The 23,219-nt window shown below is 45.9% G+C and overlaps 1 protein-coding gene across 1 annotated transcript in view; it reads left to right on the top strand.

Moving 5' to 3' along the window:
* The window catches only part of col27a1b (collagen, type XXVII, alpha 1b), a 576,392-nt gene that overhangs the window by 154,105 nt on the left and 399,068 nt on the right, over positions 1-23,219 (top strand). The window contains exon 8 of the mRNA XM_080211775.1: positions 10,847-10,891. Within this exon, the coding sequence (XP_080067901.1) occupies positions 10,847-10,891 (45 nt within the window). The remainder of the gene's footprint in view (positions 1-10,846; positions 10,892-23,219) is intronic.

Raw genomic sequence — 23,219 nt, 5'->3', positions numbered from 1 at the left:
CTGGGGACTGTTTACTGAATCATTTTTATGGCAACGTAATATCCCTTGGAAAACAGCATGAGTCATGTTTTGGGATATTTGATTTATTATTGTCAAATGTATTAACGTACAGTGTAAAGTATTGTTTCTTGCACGCTATACAAGGAAACTGTTCAGAGAGAAGGAAAGGAGAGAGTGCAGAGTGTAGTGTTACAGTCATAGCTAGGGTGCAGAGAAAGATCACCTTAATGTGAGGTAGGTCCATTCATAAGTCAGGGAAGAAGCTGTTCTTGAATCGGTTGGTACGTAACCTGAGACCTTACAATTTTTAAACCCTAAGAACCTGGTGCAATTTGGTTTTATTGCTAAAGAATGGTTATGTTGCCATCATAGTTGAATTGATTTGATTTATTATTGTCACATGTCTTAACATACAGTGAAAAGTATTGTTTCTTACGCACTATGCAGACAAAGCATACCATTCATAGAGAAGGAAAGGTGAGAGTGCAGAATGTGGTGTTACAGTCATTGCCAGGGTGTAGAGAAAGGTCAACTTAGAGCGAGATAGGTCCATTCGAAAGTCTGACAGCAGCAGGGAAGAAGCTGTTCTTGAGCCGGTTGGTACATGACCTTAGACCTTTGTACCTTTTCCCCAACGGAAGAAGGTGGAAGAGAGAATGTCCGGGGTGCGTGGGGGTCCTTAGCTATGCTGACTGCTTTTCGGAGGCAGCGGGAAGTGTAGACAGAGTCAATGGATGAGAGGCTGGTTTGCGTGATGGACTGGGCTACATTCACGACCTTTTGTAGTTCCTTGTGGTCTTGGACAGAGCAGGAGCTATAGCAAGTTGTGATACATCTGGAAACAATGCTTTCTATGGTGCATCTGTAAAGTAACACAATTTTAGTTTCCATTGGTGGACTAAGAATTTGCCAATTGGATCAATTAATAAAAAAAAAATTGCATCTTTCACAGCACAAAGTACTCTATACGTATTTGCAATACTTTAACTCTCTGAGCCCAGAAAAAGCATCAGCTTTTAAAGGGACCATGCATTGCTTTTTCCCTAGCATTTTACAATTCCACCATCACCAATCTACAATTACTCTACTCAACTTCGCAACACATAATGTGGGGAACACGGAGGCCAATTTACACACATGGCAGTGATGTTTTTTGTGACACTGATCAATATTGGCCAGGACACTGCAATTAAGGCACTTTACAGCCTTCCAGTCACAACATTGAATCCAACAACTTCAGATGATTTGCTGTACCCTACCTCGGCCCCCTTTTGTTTTCGTTCTGTTTTATTTAACTTTTTTACTATTCCCTACCTTTTATTTCTCTATGGTCTTCATTTTTCTTCTCCCCTACTCTTTCCCCCACTTCATCCCCCTTCCCTTCTCCCTCTTTGCTTCCCCTTTTCTACATTTTACCTCTGTCCCATGTATTCCCCTCCCTCCCCCAACATCTTACAGCTTCTCTGCCATTTGGCCATTCGCACCTTCTATTCTCTCTATGGGCTGCCATTAGCAGCCTTTCCCCTTGTTTCTGTGGCTGTGACTCATCTTTCATTCTCTCCCCCTGCAGTATAAATATCTCCCACGTTCTATGTCTTTTAGCTTTGACAAAGGGTGGTCTGGACTCGAAACATCAGCTCTTTTCTCTCCTTACAGATGCTGCCAGACCTGCTGAGATTTTCCAGCATTTTCTCTTTTGGTTTCACTGCAGTTAACTCCCTTGCATTTCTTTGAAATAGCTGCTCGAGGATCTTTTTCAGCTACCTAAGGGGACAGGTTACCAGGCAGACATCGTGCAGTTATTGGAAACAAATTGCTCAGCGTAATCGCTCACGGCTGATGGAATGAAGTGACCCAGACATTACAAATTGGATTATTTATATTTTTACTGGAATTGGTAAGAATATTTAAATTGGCTTTTAGGAGGGAAAAAAAAACTACTTTTGAAAGCTATATTTGAAGAATAGATGCAGATGACTCATAATTTTGGATTGTACAATTGATACGTTTACAGATGGCACGTCTGCTAGTTCACGTCACCCAGCGTAGATTCAAACTGTTCACTTTGGAACATTTGAGGTCTCAGTTTAATGTCTCGCCCAAAAAGGCAGTGCTTCTGAAGGTGCAGCACTCCCTCAGCACTACAAGTCCAGCCTCCATTTATGTGCCAAGTCCTGGGGTAGGAATCGAACCTACAACCTTCTGAGTGTCAAGATCATGTCCGGGTGAACGACAGGGTATCCTAATTACAGCCAACTCGCAGCCTGGGGATAAACTCTTAATCACTATATGTTTTACTGTTGTCTGGTCCACAGAAAAGGAGGTTAGGTGGCGCACTGCGTAATGCGCCTGCGTCTAAGCCAGAAGCTCTGTGTTCAAATCCCACCTCAGGAAGGCCAAGGAAGGTGCGTCCATAACGCGGCCAAACAGGTTGAGTGACAACAATGGCTGGCGGTAAGAGCAAGAGAGACTCTTGGGTCAGCCACGCTTGATTTTGGAGTGGCGCCTCTCAAGGCCCCTAGTGACAGATTATAAGAACATAAGAAATAGGAGCAGGAGTAGGCCATCTAGCCCTTCGAGCCTGCCCCGCCAATCAATAAGATCATGGCTGATCTGAAGTGGATCAGTTCCACTTTCCCGCTTTCTCCCCTTAATTCCCTTGTCTATCAGAAACCTATCTACCCGTGACTTAAATATATTCAGCGAGGTAGCCTCCACCACTTCAACGGGCAGAGAATTCCAGAGATTCACCACCCTTTGAGTGAAGAAGTTCCTCCTCAACTCCGTTCTAAACTGCCCCCCGCTTATCTTGAGGCTGTGCCCTCTAGTCCTGCTGTCCTTTCTAAGTGGGAAGAATCTCTCTACCTCTCCCCTATCCATCCCCTTCATTATCTTATACGTCTCTATAAGATCCGCCCCTCATCCTTCTAAACTCCAACGAGTTCAGACCCAGTCTATTCAATCTCTCTTCAGAGGCTAATCCCCTCATCTCCGGTATCAGCCTGGTGAACCTCCTGCGTATCAACCTCGTGACCCATTCCGGGAAAAGCTTCCTGTGGAAACAGATGTAAGGTCTGCTTTGTGCATCACTAGATGTGGGAAGAGAAACAATTCCAAGGTGATAAAAGCAAATTATTGCAGGTGCTGGAATCTGAAACCAAAAGAGCAAATGCTGGAAAATCTCAGCAGGTCTGGCAACATTGATAAGGAGATATTCCAAAGTGAACAGTTTGGATCTACACTGAGTGACGTGAACTAGCAGACGTGCCAGCTACACCATCTGTAAACGTATCAATTATACAATCCAAAATTATGAGTCATCTGCATCTATTCTTCAAATGTAGTTTTCAAGAGTAGTATTTTTTTTCTCCTAAAAGCTGATTTAAATATTCTTACCAATTCCAGTAAAAATATAAATAATCCACCTTGTAATGTCCGGATCACCTAATTCACTTCATTCCATCAGCCGTGAGCAATTTGTTTCCAATAATTGCCCTGGTCTTTTCCACAACACACACACACGCACGTGTATTAATTAGTCAAAAATGTCTCTTCCCTCGTGAAATGATTTCTGTGAAATGTTCATATCCTGAAGAAGTTTCACAACACCAGGTTAAAGTCTGACAGGCTTATTTGGAATCACGGCCACTGTTCCTTCATCAGGTGAGTGGACACGATCTTCTTGGAGATCCTCTCCACTTTGAGCCTGTCATGAGACAGGTTTTACCCCACTAATGATAAAAGGGCTGTTTCAATAGTAACCCTGCTCGGTACGAGAGGAACTGCAGGTTTGGATATTTGGTGTGTGTGCTTGGCTGATGAGCCAGTGGTGCGAAGTTACATAAGTACATAAGAAATAGGAGCTGGAGTAGGCCATCCAGCCCTTCGAGCCTGCCCCGCCATTCAATAAGATCATGGCTGATCTGAAGTGGATCAGTTCCACTTTCCCGCTTTCTCCCCATAACCCTTAATTCCCCTGTCTATCAGAAACCTATCTACCCGTGACTTAAAAATATTTAGCGAGGCAGCCTCCACCACTTCAACGGGCAGAGAATTCCAGAGATTCACCACCCTTTGAGTGAAGAAGTTCCTCCTCAACTCCGTTCTAAACTGCCCCCCGCTTATCTTGAGGCTGTGCCCCCTAGTCCTGCTGTCCTTTCTAAGCGGGAAGAATCTCTCTACCTCTACCCTATCCATCCCCTTCATTATCTTATACGTCTCTATAAGATCCGCCCCTCATCCTTCTAAACTCCAACAAGTACAGACCCAGTCTATTCAATCTCTCTTCAGAGGCCAATCCCCTCATCTCCGGTATCAGCCTGGTGAACCTCCTGCGTATTAACCTCGTGACCCATTCCGGGAAAAGCTAGTGATGGAAACAGATGTAAGGTCTGCTTTGTGCATCACTAGATGTGGGAAGAGAAACAATTCCAAGGTGATAAAAGCAAATTATTGCAGGTGCTGGAATCTGAAACCAAAAGAGCAAATGCTGGAAAATCTCAGCAGGTCTGGCAACATTGATAAGGAGATATTCCAAAGTGAACAGTTTGGATCTACACTGAGTGACGTGAACTAGCAGACGTGCCAGCTACACCATCTGTAAACGTATCAATTATACAATCCAAAATTATGAGTCATCTGCATCTATTCTTCAAATGTAGTTTTCAAGAGTAGTTTTTTTTCCTCCTAAAAGCTGATTTAAATATTCTTACCAATTCCAGTAAAAATATAAATAATCCACCTTGTAATGTCCAGGTCACCTAATTCACTTCATTCCATCAGCCGTGAGCAATTTGTTTCCAATAATTGCCCTGGTCTTTTCCACAACACACACACACGCACGTGTATTAATTAGTCAAAAATGTCTCTTCCCTCGTGAAATGATTTCTTTTCTATGAAATGTTCATGACCTGTAACCGGGCACAGGAAGAAGTTTCACAACACCAGGTTAAAGTCCGACAGGTTTATTTGGAATCACGACCGCTGTTCCTTCACCAGGTGAGTGGACGCGATCTTCTTGGAGATCCTCTCCACTTTGAGCCTGTCATGAGACAGGTTTTACCCTACTAATGATAAAAGGGCTGTTTCAATAGTAATCCTGCTCGATATGAGAGGAACCGTAGATTTGGATATTTGGTGTGTGTGCTTGGCTGATGAGCCAGTGGTGCCAAGTTACATAAGAACATAAGAAATAGGAGCAGGAGTAGGCCATCCAGCCCTTTGAGCCTGCCCCGCCATTCAGTAAGATCATGGCTGACCTGAGGTGGATCAGTTCCACTTTCCCGCTTTCTCCCCCTAACCCTTAATTCCCCTGTCTATCAGAAATCTATCTACCCACGACTTAAATATATTCAGTGAGGTAGCCTCCACCACTTCAATGGGCAGAGAATTCCAGAGACTCACCACCCTTTGAGTGAAGAAGTACCTCCGTTCTAAAGTGCCCCCCTTTATCTTGAGGCTGTGCCCTCGAGTTCTGCTATCCTTTCTAAGCAGGAAGAATCTCTCTACCTCTACCCTATCTAGCCCCTTCATTATCTTGTAGGTCTCTATAAGATCCCCCCTCAGCCTTCTAAACTCTAACGAGTACAGACCCAGTCTATTTAGTCTCTCTTCATAAGCTAAACCCCCTCATCTCCGGTATCAGCCTGGTGAACCTCCTCTGTACTCCCTCCAAGGCCAATATATCCTTTCGCAAATACAGGGACCAAAACTGCACACAGTACTCCAGCTGTGGCCTCACCAGCACCCTGTACAGTTGCAGCAAGACCTCCCTGCTTTTATATTCTATCCCCCTCACTATAAAGGCCAGCATCCTATTGCCTTCTTGATCACCTGCTGCACCTGCAGACTGGGTTTTTGCAACTCGTGCACAAGGACCCCCAGGTCCCTCTGCACCGTAGCATGCTGCAGCTTTTCGCCCTTTAAATAACAATCCCTCCTACTATTATTTCTACCAAAGTGGATAACCTCACATTTGCTAACTTTATACGCCGTCTGCCAGGTCCTCGCCCACTCACTCAGTGTATCCAGATCCCTCTGCACACTTTCCGCGCCTTCTACACAATTCGCTTTTCTGCTCATCTTCGAGTCATCAGCAAATTTTGTTACCCTACACTCAGCCCCCTTACATTCGCGGGATTATGACTGAACGCCCCTCAGGCAGAATCCCGCCGAAAGTTGATTTGCAAGCGGAGGGATTGGACATTGGTTTGTTTTCACGGAGCTGTGTTTGCACGTTTGGGCAGATTTCGGTAGAACTCAGCCTGACATGCTCTCCTGACAAAACAGTAAACTTTATCCCAGCCGCAAAGCATGTGGGAAAATATTTATGCAATGTGAAACTGAATTCCGTACTCAGCATTTAGTCTACCAATTTTTCTTGGAAAATCAGCCAAAGACGGATTTCAGTTCTCTTCATAATTTATAAGCCAGTATTTCTTTGCAATGTATTGGTCCCTCTCTGTGGGGTTGTCAAGTGGTTCAAGGAACTAATTGCTATTTTTGATTACACTGACATGCAATATTTAGCGTAAATTAACAAAAATGGTTTTAAAGCTCCTCTACTATGCCTTAATGGCAGACTTTAGCGTCAAACTGGTGGTACAGTGGTTAGCACAGCCTCACGGCGCCAGGGATCCGGGTTCGATTCCCATCTTGGGTCACTGTCTGTGTGGAGTTGGCACATGCTCCCCGTGTCTGCGTGGGTTTCCTCCGGTTTCTCTCTCTGTGGTGGTTTGGTGCATTGGTCATGCTAAATTCTCCCTGAGTCTGCCCGAACAGCGTGGCGACTAGGGGATTTTCACAGTAACTTCTTTGCAGTGTTAATACCTGCTTGAAACATTAATAAATAAGCTTCAACTTTCATTAAACCAGAAATATAGTTAAGTGACAAATAGTTTCATTGTTACACTTGTTCTTGGGATGTGTGTAATCAGGGACGGATGGGCTTCTGGAGGTGGGAGATTGACAAAGGCAAGGCAAAAATGTGTCAATCATCAGTACCCCTTTGCAGTTGAAATCAGCTAAAACTCAATTGACATGCTTGGAGTTAAATTAATATAACATTACACGCACTCAAGCACTGACTAGGTATATGACTGCCACTGATTGCTGCACAGTATTTAACACTTGGTGCACGGACTTACAAAATCAATGACTGCCATGGTGTGCTTGTACCTTTGCTCGATGGGACAAGCAGATATACCCTTAGAAAGTTGACGATACTCTGCCTCAGGAGAATATTCATAATCCTTGGCAAGGTCTGAGAATGCGATTACTGTGTAAAGTTAAAGCACGTGGGATTGCGGGTAATGTCATGAGATGGATAGAAAGTTGGTTATCAGACAAGAAGCAAAGAGTTGGAATAAATGGGTCTTCTTCCGATTGGCAGGTAGTGACTAGAGAGGTTCTGTAAAGATCTGTACTAGAACGCAAACCGTTCACATTATGTATCAGTGATTTGGATAAGGGAACTAGATGTATTATCTACAAATTTGCAGATGATACAAAGTTAGATGGGAGGGTGAGCTGTGAGGAGAATGCAGAGATGTTCAACGTGATTTGAACAGACTGAGTGTGTGGGCAAATGCAAGACAGATGCAGTGTAATGTGGATAAATGTGAGGTTATCCACTCTGGTAGAAATAATAAGAAGACAGATTATTATTGGAATGGGTGTAAATTGAGAGAGGTGGGTAATCAACGAGACTTTGGTGTCCTCGTGCATTAGTCACTGACAGGTACAATGCACAGGTACAGCAGGCAGTGTGGCCCAGAGTGTGGCCTCAAGTGTTGGAGTAATGAAGTTTCTTTATTAAACCTTTCTCTTTGATTTACTTTCTGAAGTTAGTTCTTTTATTGCTTGCAACTAAAGTACCTCTGCCGCTGGATGAACAAGCAGGTCTGCCATGTGAGGAGTGACTAAGTCGGTTAGGATTATATTCACTGGAGTTTAGAAGAGTGAGACGGGATCTCATAGAAACTTATAAAATTCTAACAGGGTAGATTCAGAAAGAATGTTCCCAGTGGTGGGGGAGTCCAGAACTAGGGGTCATAGTTTGAGGATAAGAGGTAAACCTTTTGGAACAGTAAGAAGCCTACAATATCAGGTTAAAATCCAACAGATTTATTTGGAATCACGAGCTTTTGGAGCACTGCTCCTTCCTCACTTCACTTCTTACTATGCCCATCCCAGTCCAATGCCGGCATCTCCTTATCATGGCGAACTGAGGTGAGGAGGAATTTCTTCACCCAGAGGGTGGTGAATGTGTGGAATTCACGACCACAGAAAGTAGTTGAGGCCAAAATGTTTGATTTCAGGAAGAAATTAGATATCGCTCTTGGGGCTAAAGGGATCAAGGGATATGGGGAGAAGGGGGGATCAGGATATTGAATTCGATGATCAGCCATGATCGTAATGAATGGTGGAGCAGGCTCGAAGGGCCGAATGGCCGCCTCCTGTGCTGAGGTGTGTACTGACAAATGCCCTGCTTAGACCAGTGAAAGGTCTTGGAGTGAAGCCTGTGCCCGAGGTGAGAGTTCAGGGTGCACCTGCATGGGCAATGGTGTTGTCACTCAGTCATGTGGGCAAGGGTGGTATGAGGGCTTGCCAATGCAGCATGCAAAGTTAAGATTGGGCATCAATGTGGTCACCGGGACATGGGTCAACAGGCTTTGAGAGGCTGCTTCAGATGATGAATGGAGAGAAGATGTCCACGGAGGTGCCATGTAGAGGAAGGGGTGGCAGCGCCAGCTTCGCACGCAGAGAACGAACCCCAGCGTCTGTGGACACCACCTAAAATACCTGCAAATATCCGAGAGTCAGTGAAACTGAAGACTACACACATCCAGGAGTTAGTTTGTCACATCTGCCACTTTTTCAGGATTTGGTGCCATGGGACTTGGAGGATGTTATTGGGGTTTGGAATGCGCTGCCTGGAAGTTTGGTAGCATTCAAGAGGCTATTAGGTGATTACTTGAACAGAAAAAGTGTGCAGGGGTACAGGGAAAAGTCAGGGGAATGGCTCATTTGGTGAGCTGGTACAGACATAATGGGCCAAATGGCCTCCTCCTGCACCACAACAATTCTGTGATTGTATGGAATGTCACACTCTGTGGATGTGAGAGTTTGAACCTGAAGAAAGAGCAGAAGAGGAGACTTAGAAATGTGGGTACTGCGGAGAACGGTCAGAGTTGGCTGGATAGACAGAAAGACTAATGAGTGGTTTGATCGAGAGGAGAAGTTGGGAGATCAAAAGTGTCATGAAGTAAAGTTAGAGAGAGAGAGATAGTCAAATACAGACATTGGAAACAATAGCCGAAATGTTACCATTGTTCGCACCAGTGGGATTTTCCCATCCCACTGCAGTGAACAGAAATTTAGCTGGGTGTCAAATTCTCTGGGCACAATTTGTATATGACGGTGTATTTGTGTTTGGCGGTGTATTTGTATATGACAGTGTATTTGTGTATGACGGTGTGTTTGTATATGATAGTGTATTTGAGTTTGACGGTGTATTTGTATATGATGGTGTATTTGAGTTTGACGGTGTATTTGTATATGATGGTGTATTTGTATATGACGGTGTATTTGTATAAGATGGTGTGTTTGTATATGATGGTGTATTTGAGTTTGACGGTGTATTCGTATATGATGGTGTATTTGAGTTTGACGGTGTATTTGTATATGACGGTGTATTTGTATATGACGGTGTATTTGTATAAGATGGTGTGTTTGTCTATGATGGTGTATTTGAGTTTGACGGTGTATTTGTATATGATGGTGTATTTGTGTTTGACGGCGTATTTGTGTTTGACGGTGTATTTGTGTTTGACGGTGTATTTGTGTTTGACGGTGTATTTGTATATGACGGTGTATTTGTGTTTGACGGTGTATTTGTGTTTGACGGTGTATTTGTGTTTGACGGTGTATTTGTATATGACGGTGTATTTGTGTTTGACGGTGTATTTGTGTTTGACGATGTATTTGTATATGACGGTGTATTTGTATATGACGGGGTATTTGTGTTTGACAGTGTATTTGTATATGACGGTGTATTTGCGTTTGACGGTGTATTTGTATATGACGGTGTATTTGAGTTTGACGGTGTATTTGTGTTTGACGGTGTATTTGAGTTCGACAGTGACGGTGTATTTGTGTTTGACGGTGTATTTGTATATGACGGTGTATTTGTATATGACGGTGTATTTGTGTTTGACGGCGTATTTGTGTTTGACGGCGTATTTGTATATGACGGTGTATTTGTGTTTGACGGTGTATTTGTATATGACGGTGTATTTGTGTTTGACGCTGTATTTGTCTATGACACTGTATTTGTATATGGAGGGTGTTTGTCTATGGCGGGTGTTTGTATTTGACGGCGTACTTGTATATGACGGTGTACTTGTATATGGTGGGTGTTTGTATATGACGCTTTATTTGTATATGACGGTGTATTTGTATATGACGCTGTATTTGTATATGGCGGGTGTTTGTCTATGACGGGTGTTTGTCTATGGCGGGTGTTTGTATTTGACGGTGTACTTGTATATGGCGGTGTACTTGTATATGGCGGATGTTTGTATTTGACGGTGTGTTTGGATATGACGGTGTGTTTGGATATGACGGGTGTTTGTATTTGACGGCGTATTTGTATATGACGGCGTAGTTGTATTTGACGGCGTATTTGTATATGACGGTGCATTTGTATTTGCACATTTTTCTGCGACTGTGTTTCTTACCCTCTCCTAGTTGATTTTAAGCATTGTTTCCAGTTGTCAAATGTACAAATGTTCACATTTCTTAAACTTTTTCAACTGGAGTAATGTATGTTTTTTTTTCTAATTAGGGACAGAAAGGTTACCCTGGACCACCTGGACATCCTGGAAAACCAGTGAGTGTTTATTTCCCTTCATACTCACCGATGCAGTCAGAGAATGTTCGTGGATTTAATTCAATGCAAAAAATAACCTCAGTGTTCACCTCCAACCTGCCTTCCTCTCTAAGTTCTTCTAAGGGCAGTTAAGAGTCAACCACATGGGTCTGGAGTCACATGTAGGCCAGACCAGGTAAGCATGGCAGATTTCCTTCCCTAAAGGGCAGTAGTGAACCAGATGGGTTCTGTACAACCTCAGTAATCACAGTTACCATTACTCAATTCCAGATTCATTGGTTAAATTTAAATTTCTTCGGCTGCCGTGGTGGGATTTGAAACCACTTCCCTAGCTCACTATTCATCCCAGTGACATGCCCGCCATCACCCCTGCATTCGGACAGTGTGATTTACCTTGACTTGCAGGGTATAAAGCAAAGTGGCCTGGCACTGTGGGTCAACCCACAGCACGGGGACTGCAGAAATTCAAGAAGGCAGCTCACCACCACCTTCTCAAGGGCAACTAGGGATGGGCAATAAATGCTGGCCCAGCCAGCGATGGCCATGTCCCAAAAATGATTTTTAAAAAGTTGAAGGAACATATGGAAATGAGAAACAGAAAAAGACCACTGATCCATATAATTACAATACATTACAATACAAACACTCTCACCCAAATGGAACTGAGAGAGGCTTTATTACGTAATATATTCAGTTGAGCAATAAATTAACGTTTAAGTTTATTTTTTATTAGTCACAAGTAGGCTTACATTAACACTGCAATGAAGTTACTGTGAAAATCCCCTAGTCGCCACACTCCTTCGCCTGTTCAGGTACACTGAGGGAGAATTTAGCACGGACAATGTACCTAACCAGTACACCTCTCAGACTGTGGGAGGAAACCAGAGCACCCAGAGGAAACCCATACAGACACGGGGAGAATGTACAGTCTCCGCACAGACAGTGACCCGAGCCCAGAATCGAACTCAGGTCCCTGGTGCTGTGAGTCACCATTCTCTGCCTGTTGAAGTGGTGGAGGCTACCTCGCTGAATATATTTAAGTCACGGGTAGATAGGTTTTTGGTAGGCAAAGGAATTAAGGGTTATGGGAAGAAAGCGGGAAAGTGGAACTGATCCACTTCAGATCAGCCATGATCTTATTGAATGGCGGGGCAGGCTCGAAGGGTTAGATGGCCTACTCCTGCTCCTATTTCTTATGTTCTCATGTTCTAACCATTGTGCCGCATTGATGTGGTTCTAATGTCACTGGGGTAATGTGCTGGGGGCGTGGGTTCAAATCCCACCATGGCAGCTGGTGGAATTAAAATTCAATCGGTAAAACTAGAATTGAAAAGCTGGTCTCAGCAATGGTAACTTTGATAACTCAGATTGTCCAAGGTCCATCTCCTTCACTAATATCCTTTAGGGAAGGAAATCTGTCGTCCTTACCCGGTCTGGCCTACGAAGAACAGTACAGCACAGGAACAGGTTTCTCGGCCCACCGAGTCTGTGCCAACACAGATGCCTCTCTAATCTAATATACTCTTGCCTCCACGTGCTCCATCTCCCTCTATTCCCTGTCTATTCAATCCATCTATCCAGATGCCTCTTGGACATTACAGAATCTACACGTGACTCCAGACCCACAGCAATGGAAATGACATCGGTTTGAGGTGCGTGGGGAAAAGTTTAGAGGAGATGTGCGAGGCAAGTTTTTTTACACAGAGGGTGGTGAATGTCTGGAACCCACTGCCCGGAGAGGTGGTGGGAGCAGGTACGATGGCATCATTTAAGGGGCAGCCGGACTAATACATGAGTAGGAAGGGAATGGAAGGATATGGACTTTGTAAGTGTATGCGGTTTAAGGTTAGGCAGGAGTCATGATCAGTGCAGGTTTGGAGGGCCAAAGAGGAAAGAAAAACATCTTTCTTTGTTCTTTGTTGACAGAGTGAGACACCCAGTTCCAGGGTGGTCAGGGGTGGGTTACAAATGTTGGCCCAGCCACATCCCATGAAAGAATAAAGAAAATCAACCTTCCCTATGTGGCACAGCAGTTAGCACTGCTGCCTCACAGCGCCAGAGATCTGGGTTCGATTCCTGGCTTGGGCCACTGTCTGCGAGGGTTTGCACATTCTCCCCATATCTGTGTGGGTTTCCTCTGGGTACTCCGGTTTCTTCCCACAGTCGGAAAGCCGTGTGGGTTAGGTTGATTGGCCGTGCTAAAGTGTCAGGGGATTAGCAGTGTAAATATTGGGGTTATGGGAATAGGGCCGGGGTGGGATTGTGGTCAGTGCAGACTCGATGGGCCGAATGGCCTTCTTCTGTACAGTAGGGATTATGTGTTTTATTTAATTAATGTTCCTCCACTCCACGTTTAGGCATGTTAACAAGCTCTACTCCCCTTAAAGAATTCAATCATCCTCGACACAAGAGTTTGAAGTGAATCATTATGAGAACACGTTATTGTGGTTCTACTAATAGATTCAGTCTGTTTTGTAGCTCGTTGCTGTAAAAGATAATGTGTGTGGCGCTCCAAGGTACTCTTTAGTACACAGATGCTGTAGGTGGCCACGGAATTTAAACTTTGACAAAAAGCAGTCAGCTTTCTACCTCCCATTACTGACGTCTCCGTACTAATCATTAACACTCTAAAATAACAACCTGGGAAAAGCCAAAGCCTCGCTTCAAACCAGATCTATCTGCACAATTTATAGTTCAAAGATTATTTTCAGAAATTCACTGGAAATTTCCAGTTTCTCTCCAGCATTGTGGACAATTTGCAATCTGAAAATGGAAAATTCGGAATTGCAAAGCAGTCTTGTGTGAGTCATAGAGGAAACAGCGAGGAAACAGGCCCTTCAGCCCAACTTATCCATGCCACCCAGTTTTAAACCCCTAAGCCAGTCCCAGTTGTCTGCGTTTGACCCGTATCTCTCTATACCCATCTTACCCATGTAACTGTATAAACGCTTTTGAAAAGAAATTGTACCCGCCTCTACTACTACCTCTGGCAGCTTATTCCAGACACTAACCATCCTCTGGACCTTTTTGTATCTCTCACCTCTCACCTTAAACCTATGCCCTCTAGTTTTAGACTCCCCTACCTTTGGGAAAAGATATTGACTATCTAGCTGATCTGTGCCCCTCATTATTTTATAGACCTCTATAAGATCACCCCTCAGCCTCCTACGCTCCAGGGAAAGATGCCCCAGTCTATCCAGCCTCTCCTTATAACTCAAACCATCAAATCCCATGAGCATCCTAGTAAATCTCTTCTGCACTCTTTTTAGTTTAACAATATCCTTTCTATAAAGGGTGAAGTAGGAGAATCAATCATAGAATAGAATCCCTACAGTGCAAGAGGCCATTCGGCCCATTGTGTCTGCACTGACAACAATGTCAACCAGGCCCTATTCCCATAATCCCATGAATTTACCATGCTGGTTCCCCTGACACCACGGGGCAATTTAGCAAACCCACCTAACCTGCGCATCTTTGAGCACCAAGTGGCAATTTAGCATGACCAATCCACCAAACCCAGACATCTTTGGACTGTGGGAGAAAACTGGAGCACCCGGAGGAAACCCATGCAGACACGGGGAGAACGTGCAAACTCCGTGCAGACAGTGACCCGAGCCAGGAATTGGACCCATGTCCCTGGTGCTGTGAGGCAGCAGTGCTAACCGCTGTGTCACCGTGCCGCCCCAGAGTCCGAAAGACCGTGCTGGATGGCACCTCCAGCAGTGCAGCCCTTCTGTATGGCTTTGGTAATGTCAGCCTGGGTTTTTTGTGATCAAATCCCTGGTTTGGAACTTGAACCCTCGATGTTCTGACTCACAGCTGAGTGTTCTACCAACATAGCCACAGCTGACGCTATGAGTTTTGATCCACTAAGATTGAAAAGTAGCAGTGCAGAGCGAAAGGAAGCTTTATTAAACTGTACACATGATTGTTTATTTTGCTTCCCTCCCTCATTCTGCCAACTTCCTTTGTTTCTCCGTCTCCGAGCTGGAATCCCTTCTCATTTCTGTTTCAGTTTCCACTCGCAATCACAAATCTTTCCAAGATTCTCCCAAACTGTTGTTTGTTTTCATTTCTGCCTGACTTCTGGAAGGAACTGGTTATGACAATTGGACCCTCTTGGAATCCTCGTAACTTGAACTCTTGTCTCTCCAGTGGCTCTGTGCTTACTGACAGCTCATTCAACAGCAACCTCAGGGTGACAGGCTGTGACTTGTGGGGTGCCACAATCAGCAGTGCCCAGGCCCCAGCTATTCATAATCCATATCAATGAGTTGGTTGTGGGGACCATAAAACAACAGTCCCCAGTTTGCTAACAGAGTCATAGAGGTTTACAGCATGGAAACAGGCCCTTCGGCCCAACTTGTCCATGCCACCCAGTCTTTACCACTAAACTAGTCCCAATTGCCCACGTTTGGCCCATATCCCCCCATACCCATCTTACCCATGTAACTGCCTAAATGCTTTTCAAAAAACAAAATTGTACCCGCCTCTATTACTACCTCTGGCAGCTTGTTCCAGTTTGTTACTAACCTCAATGTGGGAAAAAATGTCCCTCTGGACCCTTTTGTTTCTGTCCACTCTCAACTTAAACCTACGCTCTCTAGTTTTAGACTCCCCTACCTTTGTGAAAAGATATTGACTATCTCGCTGATCTGTGCCCCTCATTATTTTATAGATCTCTATAAGATCACCCCTGAGCTTTTTACATTCCAAGGAAAAAAAGTTCCAGTTTCTCCAACTTCTCCTTATAACACAAACCATCAAATCCTAGTAACATCCTAGTAAATCTTTTCTGCATTTTTTTTCTAGTTTAACAATATCCTTTCTATAATAGGGTGACTAGAACTGTACATAGTATTCCAAGTGTGGCCTTACCAATGTCTTGTACAACTTCAACAAGGCTCCTGTATTCAATGTTCTGACCAATGAAACCAAGCATGCCGAATGCCTCCTTCACCACTCTGTGGACCACTTCACTTTCAAGGAGCTATGAACATGTACCCCTAGATCTCTTTGTTCTGTAACTCTCCCCAGCGTCCTACCATTAACTGAGTAACTCCTGCCCTGGTTCAATCTACCAAAATGCATCACCTCGCATTTATCTAAATTAAACTCCAAAACTAGACAGGAATGTGGGTTGTGAGGATGATGCTAAGAGGCAACTTCCCACTGAGGAGTGGACAGCTGGTGATTGTTGAGTGTCTGTTGTCTCACTGACACGGCGGACTTCACTCTGCGGTAGAGAATGGTCTTAAGGCCCAGAGGTCTGTTCAGGCTCTGAGTTGGCCAATTGAGGGCGGCACGGTGGCACCATGGTTAGTGCTGCTGCCTCACAGCGCCAGGGACCCGGATTTGATTCCGGCCTCGGGTCACTGTTTGTGTGGAGTCTACACATTCTCCCCACACCTCCATGGGTTCCCCCCGGGTGCTCCGGTTTCCTCCCACAGTCCGAAAGACGTGCTGGTTAGGGCGCATTGGGCAAGCTAAATTCTTGCGGTTAGTTAGTCTTGTCCTTGTCTGTTTAGTAGTGACCATAATCTCTCTACAAGGTGGTGAAAGTGTGAGATCAAAGTAACATGTTTCTCTTGTCTGGGATCAGAGAATGCAGAGTAACCAAACAGTCTGAAGGATTCTGAAATAAGCCGTGTATGTTTCAGACACAGAAGAAGGTGGAATTCAATGTCCTTTGGTTTCCAGCAGAATGGAGTCATTTTTTAAAATAGTGGAACCACGTTAGCTGTTTTCTAGTCACCCAGCACCTCCCCCATAAAAAGTCTCACAACACCAGGTTAAAGTCCAGGTTTATTTAGTAGGAAACCCCTGTAGTTTTCAGAGTGCTGTTCCTTTGTCAGGTGAGTGGGGAGTTCTGATCACAAACAGGGCATATAACGGCACACACTCAGTTTACAAAATACTGATTAAAATGCGAGTCTTTACAGCTAATCAAGTCTCAAAGGTGTAGACAATGTGAGTGGAGACAGCATTTCGTAATCTGTGGTCCTTTCCGTATCTGCTTTCTTGCATTTTTGTAAAAACTTGATGTCTGCGTCGATATGCGCAATTTTCTCGGAGATCCTCTGCACTCGGAGCCGGCAGTTTGCGGTGTCGATGGTAGTCATGATGTGGAGATGCCGGCGTTGGACTGGGGGTAAACATGGTAAGAGGTCTCACATAGATCACGCATATCGACACAGACATCAAGGTTTTACAAAGATGCAAGAAAGCAGATACTGAAAGATTACGAAATGCTCTCTCCACTCACATTGTCTGCACCTTTAAGACTTGATTAGCTGTAAAGACTCGCATTTTAATCAGTATTCTGTAAACTGAGTGTGTGCCTTTGTATGCCCTGTTTGTGATCAGAACTCCCTACTCACCTGAAGAAGGAGCAGCGCTCCGAAAGCTAGTGGCATTTCTTACCAAATAAACCTGTTGGACTTTAACCTGGTGTTGTGAGACTTCTTACTGTGTTTACCCCAGTCCGACGCCGACATCTCCGCATCATGACCTCCCCCGAGGCCAGAGAGGAATTAAAAATTTGTGTTAGAGCCCCTGCAATCTCCTCCCTTGATGCCCACAGCAGCCTGGGGCACAATTCATCTGTACCTGGAGATTTATCCACTTGTGAGGCTGCCGACACTTCCAAAACCTTGCCTGTCCCTATGGCAATTTGCTCAAGAACCTCACAGTCCCTCTCTCTACACCACCATCGTCCTCACTCTCGTGAAGATGTGAAGTATTCACTGATCACTCTACCAATGTCCTTTGGCCCCATCCAGAGGATGCCCCCTTGCTCCCTGATGGCCCCTACTCTTCCCGTGGTTATCCTCTTCCCAGTGATATACTTACTGAATATCTTGGGATTTTCCCAACTTTTTTCACATCGGTTGCAATTTTCTGTTCAGTAAGAAGACCCTCAACACCAGATGAAAATCCAGCAGGTTTATTTGGAATCACGAGCTTTTGGAGCGCTGCCCCTTCCTCAAGTGAGGACTCCATCAGGACTCACCTGATGAAGGAGCAGAGCTCCGAAAGCTCGTGATTCCAAATAAACGTGTTGGACTTTAACCCGGTGTTGTGAGATTTCTTACTGCGCCCACCCCAGCCCAATGCCAGCATCTCCACATAATTTTCTGTTCTTTAAAGTTTATTTATCAGTCACAAGTGAGGCTTACATTAACGCTGCAATGAAGTTACTGTGAGATTCCCCCAGTTGTCACACTCCAGCGCCTGTTCAAGTCAATGCACCTAACCAGCACGTCTTGGGAGGAAACCCACGCAGACATGGGGAGAATGTGCGGACTCTGCCCGGACTGGGACACAAGTCGGGAATTGAACCCAGGTCCCTGGCGCTGTGGGGCATCAATGCCAACCACTGTGCCGCTGTATGAAGGAAAGCAAACCTTGGTAACCTACATTAGTGAGGACTGAGTTCTCTGGCCAATGTAATAAGGAACAGTTGAGCTATCCATTACATAAAACATCTCAACACCTGATGGATATATACCGGCGTAATGTTACTGTTGTAAAATTGCGCTGTGATGAACCTTCTCTTGTTTCGGTGAAGACTCTTCATGTCTTCGATGCAATTTGTTTTAATTTCTTTGGATACCATTGTTCAGGTTTGAATACCTGGAATAAATAGGCTTTTTCTCCCCCCCCAAAAAAAGCCAATATAATTTGAAAGCAGCTGGATCTGTTTATCGAGGGAAAGTTGAGCCAGAAGCTCTTGGAAGTGCGAATGTGTTGGAGTGAGAGAGTGTCCAACATGCTCTGCATCTACAGTGAGCTCATTCATACAAACGCGCTCCCCCTGCACCTCACATACACACGGAAGGAGTTTTAAAATCTTTCTAATAAAATCATGGCACGGTTTACTAAGATTTATGTTAGCCAGCATAAATTCATAGCTATCGGGCGCTAAAGTCCCAAAAAAAAGTTCCAAGTGTTACAACAGCGTGAAAGTAGATGTGTTCCACGCTGGTCCTTAGGGAGAGTTCAGCATTCTGGCGATTTCCCGACACCCTGTCGGATTTTCAGACAGCTGGGAGCTTTACGCTGGGCAGGGACGCAGCTTAATTACACCGACTGTAGAGCGATCGAGCACCACTGCGCAGAGCACCCCCTAACTCCGACTGAACCAAGGACCTTCCTCCCACACCACCCCCCCATCCCTCCCACCACAGACATCGACCCTCCCCTTACCCACCCCCGTCATTGGTGGTATTGTCACTCTGCTGCACCTAACACGGGTCACCCGCTGGCATCGGGGCATCAGAGCCCACCCACTGAGTCTCCTGATGGCCCCCCCTGCCCTCGCGACCCCTCCACAGCCCATCCCTGCCATGCCCCTCCACCTCGCCGCACAACACCCCCTTGCATAGCTGCCCACACCTGTGTACCCCCCCCTTTGCAGCACTCCCCACCCCTCCCCCCCCCTGCCAACCACCCCCCCTTGCACCGGTCTGCCCCGCGCCAACCACCCCCCTTGCAGAGCTCTCCCCTGCCAACCACCCACTTTCAGAACTCCCCCCTGCCAAAGCCCCCCCCCCAGTCGTTATGCATACCCCCCATGCCCTCGCCCCCCCATTAGGTCCCCACCCCCTTGGCCCTGCCCTGGTACACTTACATTGCCCAATGAGCAGTGCCAAAGTGCCCAATGGCACTACCCATCTATGGCCTCCAACCACCCCGGGGGCTTCAATGGCCTCCGATCACCACCAAACCTACCCACCCCCTACCCCCCCCCACCGGTGTAGCCATGGTGCCAGATCTCCGTGACTGCATTGCAGTTCTGACTCTCGGCGATAGGGGGCAGAAGCAGCTGTGTCGGACAGTGTAAGTCCTTTCTGCTCTTATCCCGTTTGTCATAATTGGCTCCGCGCCCTTTCCGGATGCGGAACCGTTCTCGTCTGCAAAACAGGGTGACGAGGATAGTTATCCAACTGGCGCCCGAGGCCGGAATCGAACCCGGGTCCCTGGCACCGTGAGGCTGCAGTGCCACCATTCCACCCCAAGTTTCTTACCTGAAACCTATTTAAATTTTTACCGTCAGCCTACCCGCAGGCGGAATTTCCTGGTGGGCGCTGGAAGCCTCTCGTTTCTCCACTCAGTGGTTGGCACGGGAAGAATGCCAGTCCTCTATCTGGATCAGTTTAAATCAGCTGGAGACAGAGAGGCCAACGCCAGCCACCAGTAATAATATCTCGTCAGTGTTTCTGTTGCCTTGGCGATGAAGAAACCATTTCCATCGCCTTGAATCAATAATTGTCAAGCGATAAAATCGTAGCAGAAATGTAGTTCCTGGTTGAGGTCACGGAGGTTTACATAGCATGGAAACAGGCCCTTCGGCCCAACTTGTCCATGCCGCCCCTGTTCTTTTAAACCACTAAGCTAGTCCCAATTGCCCGTGTTTGGTTCCCATCCCTTCATACCCATCTTGCCCATGTAACTGTCTAAATGTTTTTTAAAAGATAAAATTATACCCCCCCCCCTCTACTACTACCTCTGGCAGCTTGTTTCAGACACTCACCACCCTCTGTGTGAAAAAGTTGCCCCTCTGGACCCTTTTGTATCTCTCCCCTCTCACCTTAAACCTACGCCCTCTAGTTTTAGACTCCTGTATCTTTGGGAAAAGGTGTGGACTGTCTAGCTGATCTATACCCAGGAGACTGGAGTATATATACTGGTGGTGGTGTGTTGTAGATATTCGGGGAGTTCAGGGTGCAGTGGCAACATGTACCCTCTAGGTCTGGAGATATAATGAGGGTAGAGATTCCAATGTTCTTTCCATCGCATTTCTGACCAAAAATCTCTACCATTGAAAATTTTTTTCAGCTGGGTGGCACAGTCATTAGCGCTGCTGCCTCACAGCGCTGGGGGCCCAGGTTCGATTCTGGCCTTGGGTCCCTGTATATGTGGAGTCTGCACATTCTCCCCGTGTCTGTGTGGGTTTCCTTTAGGTGTTCCGGTTTCCTCCCACATTCCAAAAATGTGAGGGTTAGGTGGATTAGCCATGCTAAATGGACCATCAGTGTCAGGAGGGTTAGTAGGGTAAATACATGAGGTTAAGGGGATAGGGCCTGGGTGGGATTGTGGTCAGTGCAGACTTGTTGGGCCAATTGGCCTCCTTCTGCAATGTAGGATTCTATGACACTCCCATAGTTTGGAGATATAATGACGGAGAGGTTCCAATGTTCTTTCCATCACATTTCTGATCGAAAATCTCTTCTCCCAAAAAATTTCTTCCACTGGGTTAGCACTGCTGCCTCACAGCTCCAGGATTCGATTCCCGGCTCGGGTGACTGTCTGTGTGGAGTCTGCACATTCTCCCCATGTCAGCATGGGTTTCCACCAGATGTTCCAGTTTCCTCCCACACGCCAAAGATGTGCGGATTAGGTGGATTGGCCATGTTAAATTGCCCCTTAGTGCCAGGGAGGCTAGCTGGGATAAATAGGTAGGATTAAGGAGATAGGGCCTGGGTGGAGTTGTGGTTGGTTCAGGCTTGATGGGCTGAATGGCCTCCTTCTGCACTGTTGGGATTCTATGATTCCCTGATAAAATTGGCGTGTGTGGGACGGATTTTGCAAGTTGATATGCGACCTGTTTGAGCACGAACACTCCTCCCATTGGCTCTGGTGCGGGACTTGAAACTGGAGCTTGTGACTTAGAGACAGTGATACTACACCATAAGGCCTCACTGTGTGTACTGGAATAGATCAAAGCCATGAAAAGTCTATTGGATATTTTAGTCTGTGAATGAGTGTGTTCGGGTGATAATCCTTTCAATGAGTTCATAGAATCCTACATTGCAGAATAAGGCCTTTTGTCCCATCGAGTCTGTACCAACCACAATCCCACCCAGGCCCTCTCCCCATAACCCCACATGTTTCTCAGTGGAGTTTAGAAGGATGAGGGGGGATCTAATTGAAAGTTACAGAATACTGAGAGGCCTAGATAGGATGGACGTGGAGAGGGTGTTTCCACTATGGGAGAGACTAGAACTTGAGGGCACAACCTCAGCGTGAAGGGACGCTCCTTTAATACAGAAATGAGGAGGAATTTCTTCAGCCAGAGAGAGTGGTGAATCTGTGGAACTCTTTACCACAGAAAGCTGCGGAGGCCAGGTCATTGAGTGTCTTTAAGACAGAGATAGATAGGTTCTTGATTGATAAGGGGGTCAGGGATTACGGGGAGAAGGCAGGAGAATGGGGATGAGAAAAATATCTGCCATGATTGAATGGCAGAGCAGACTCGATGGGCCGAGTGGCCTAATTCTGCTCCTACATCTTACGCTCTTAAGGCACTTACACTGGCTAGTTGCCCTGACACTGAGGGATAATTTGGCATGGCCAGTCCACCTAACCCGCACTTCTTTGGACTGTAGGAGGAAACCGGAGCACCCAGCGAAAACCCATGTAGACACGGGGAGAATGTGCAGACTCCACACAGACAGTGACCCAAGCCAGGAACCGAACCTGTGTCCCCTGGCACTGTGAGGCAGCAGTGCTAACCACCGTGCCGCCCTAGTTGGCTCCAGTTAACTTGGTTAATGCCAGGATTACGATGGCAGACAGAGGGCTGTCACCGCAAACACATTCAGCCTTTATGGGTTAATGCAGTCTTAATGCGTAATTTCAAGGCCGCTCTTTGTGGAACTTGGTTCCAAACCAGGCGGGCACCGAACCCCGTGTTTAGTGCGACGGGGATTGCCGCTTTAGGGCGTGAGCTGAACCTACGCCAAATCCACCCCGGATTACAAAGCAAAGCCTCGACAATCGAGAAAGGCGTGACTAATCTGGAACATCTTAATCTGCTTAATTTCAGACTGATATAAGCCAGCTCAGTTCATTGGTAATGCAGAATAATACCCCCAACACCCGCTCCCCCAGCCCTTGGACGGACTGGCAACATTACGGATGATGTCTGTGTAAACTTAAAACAAAATTCCAGATGACTTGGACCAACCTGAGTCTGCGGAATTAAGAATGGTTCTGCGCTGTGGAACCATGCCCCGGGGCCTGAACTAAAACATGAATTCCTTGGAACGAGGGGCGCCCTGGACTTCAATGCCAGGTTTTTAACACTGAATCATGCTGCACTTGGCAGGGGATCTCTGTAATTGTGTGCATGCTTGAATACTGTGTAAGCAACACATCTGGAGACTAGTTCCCAGAGACATATGCTGGAGTGCGTTTAATGCTGTAATCCCAGCTGATATATCTCCGTGCTCTTCATAATGGAAATTGCGATTGAAAGTGTGTTCAAAAGGTTTCAAACTTTGGATCCTTGATTGTTGGAAGCAAAGTTGCAGGCTCGCGAAGA

Source organism: Carcharhinus amblyrhynchos, chromosome 25 (genome assembly GCF_965287045.1).
Source record: "Carcharhinus amblyrhynchos chromosome 25, sCarAmb.v2.hapA, whole genome shotgun sequence".
Classification (NCBI taxonomy): Eukaryota; Metazoa; Chordata; class Chondrichthyes; order Carcharhiniformes; family Carcharhinidae; genus Carcharhinus; species Carcharhinus amblyrhynchos.
Note: the sequence above shows the minus strand (reverse complement) of the source record. Positions and strands in the feature narration are given on the sequence as shown.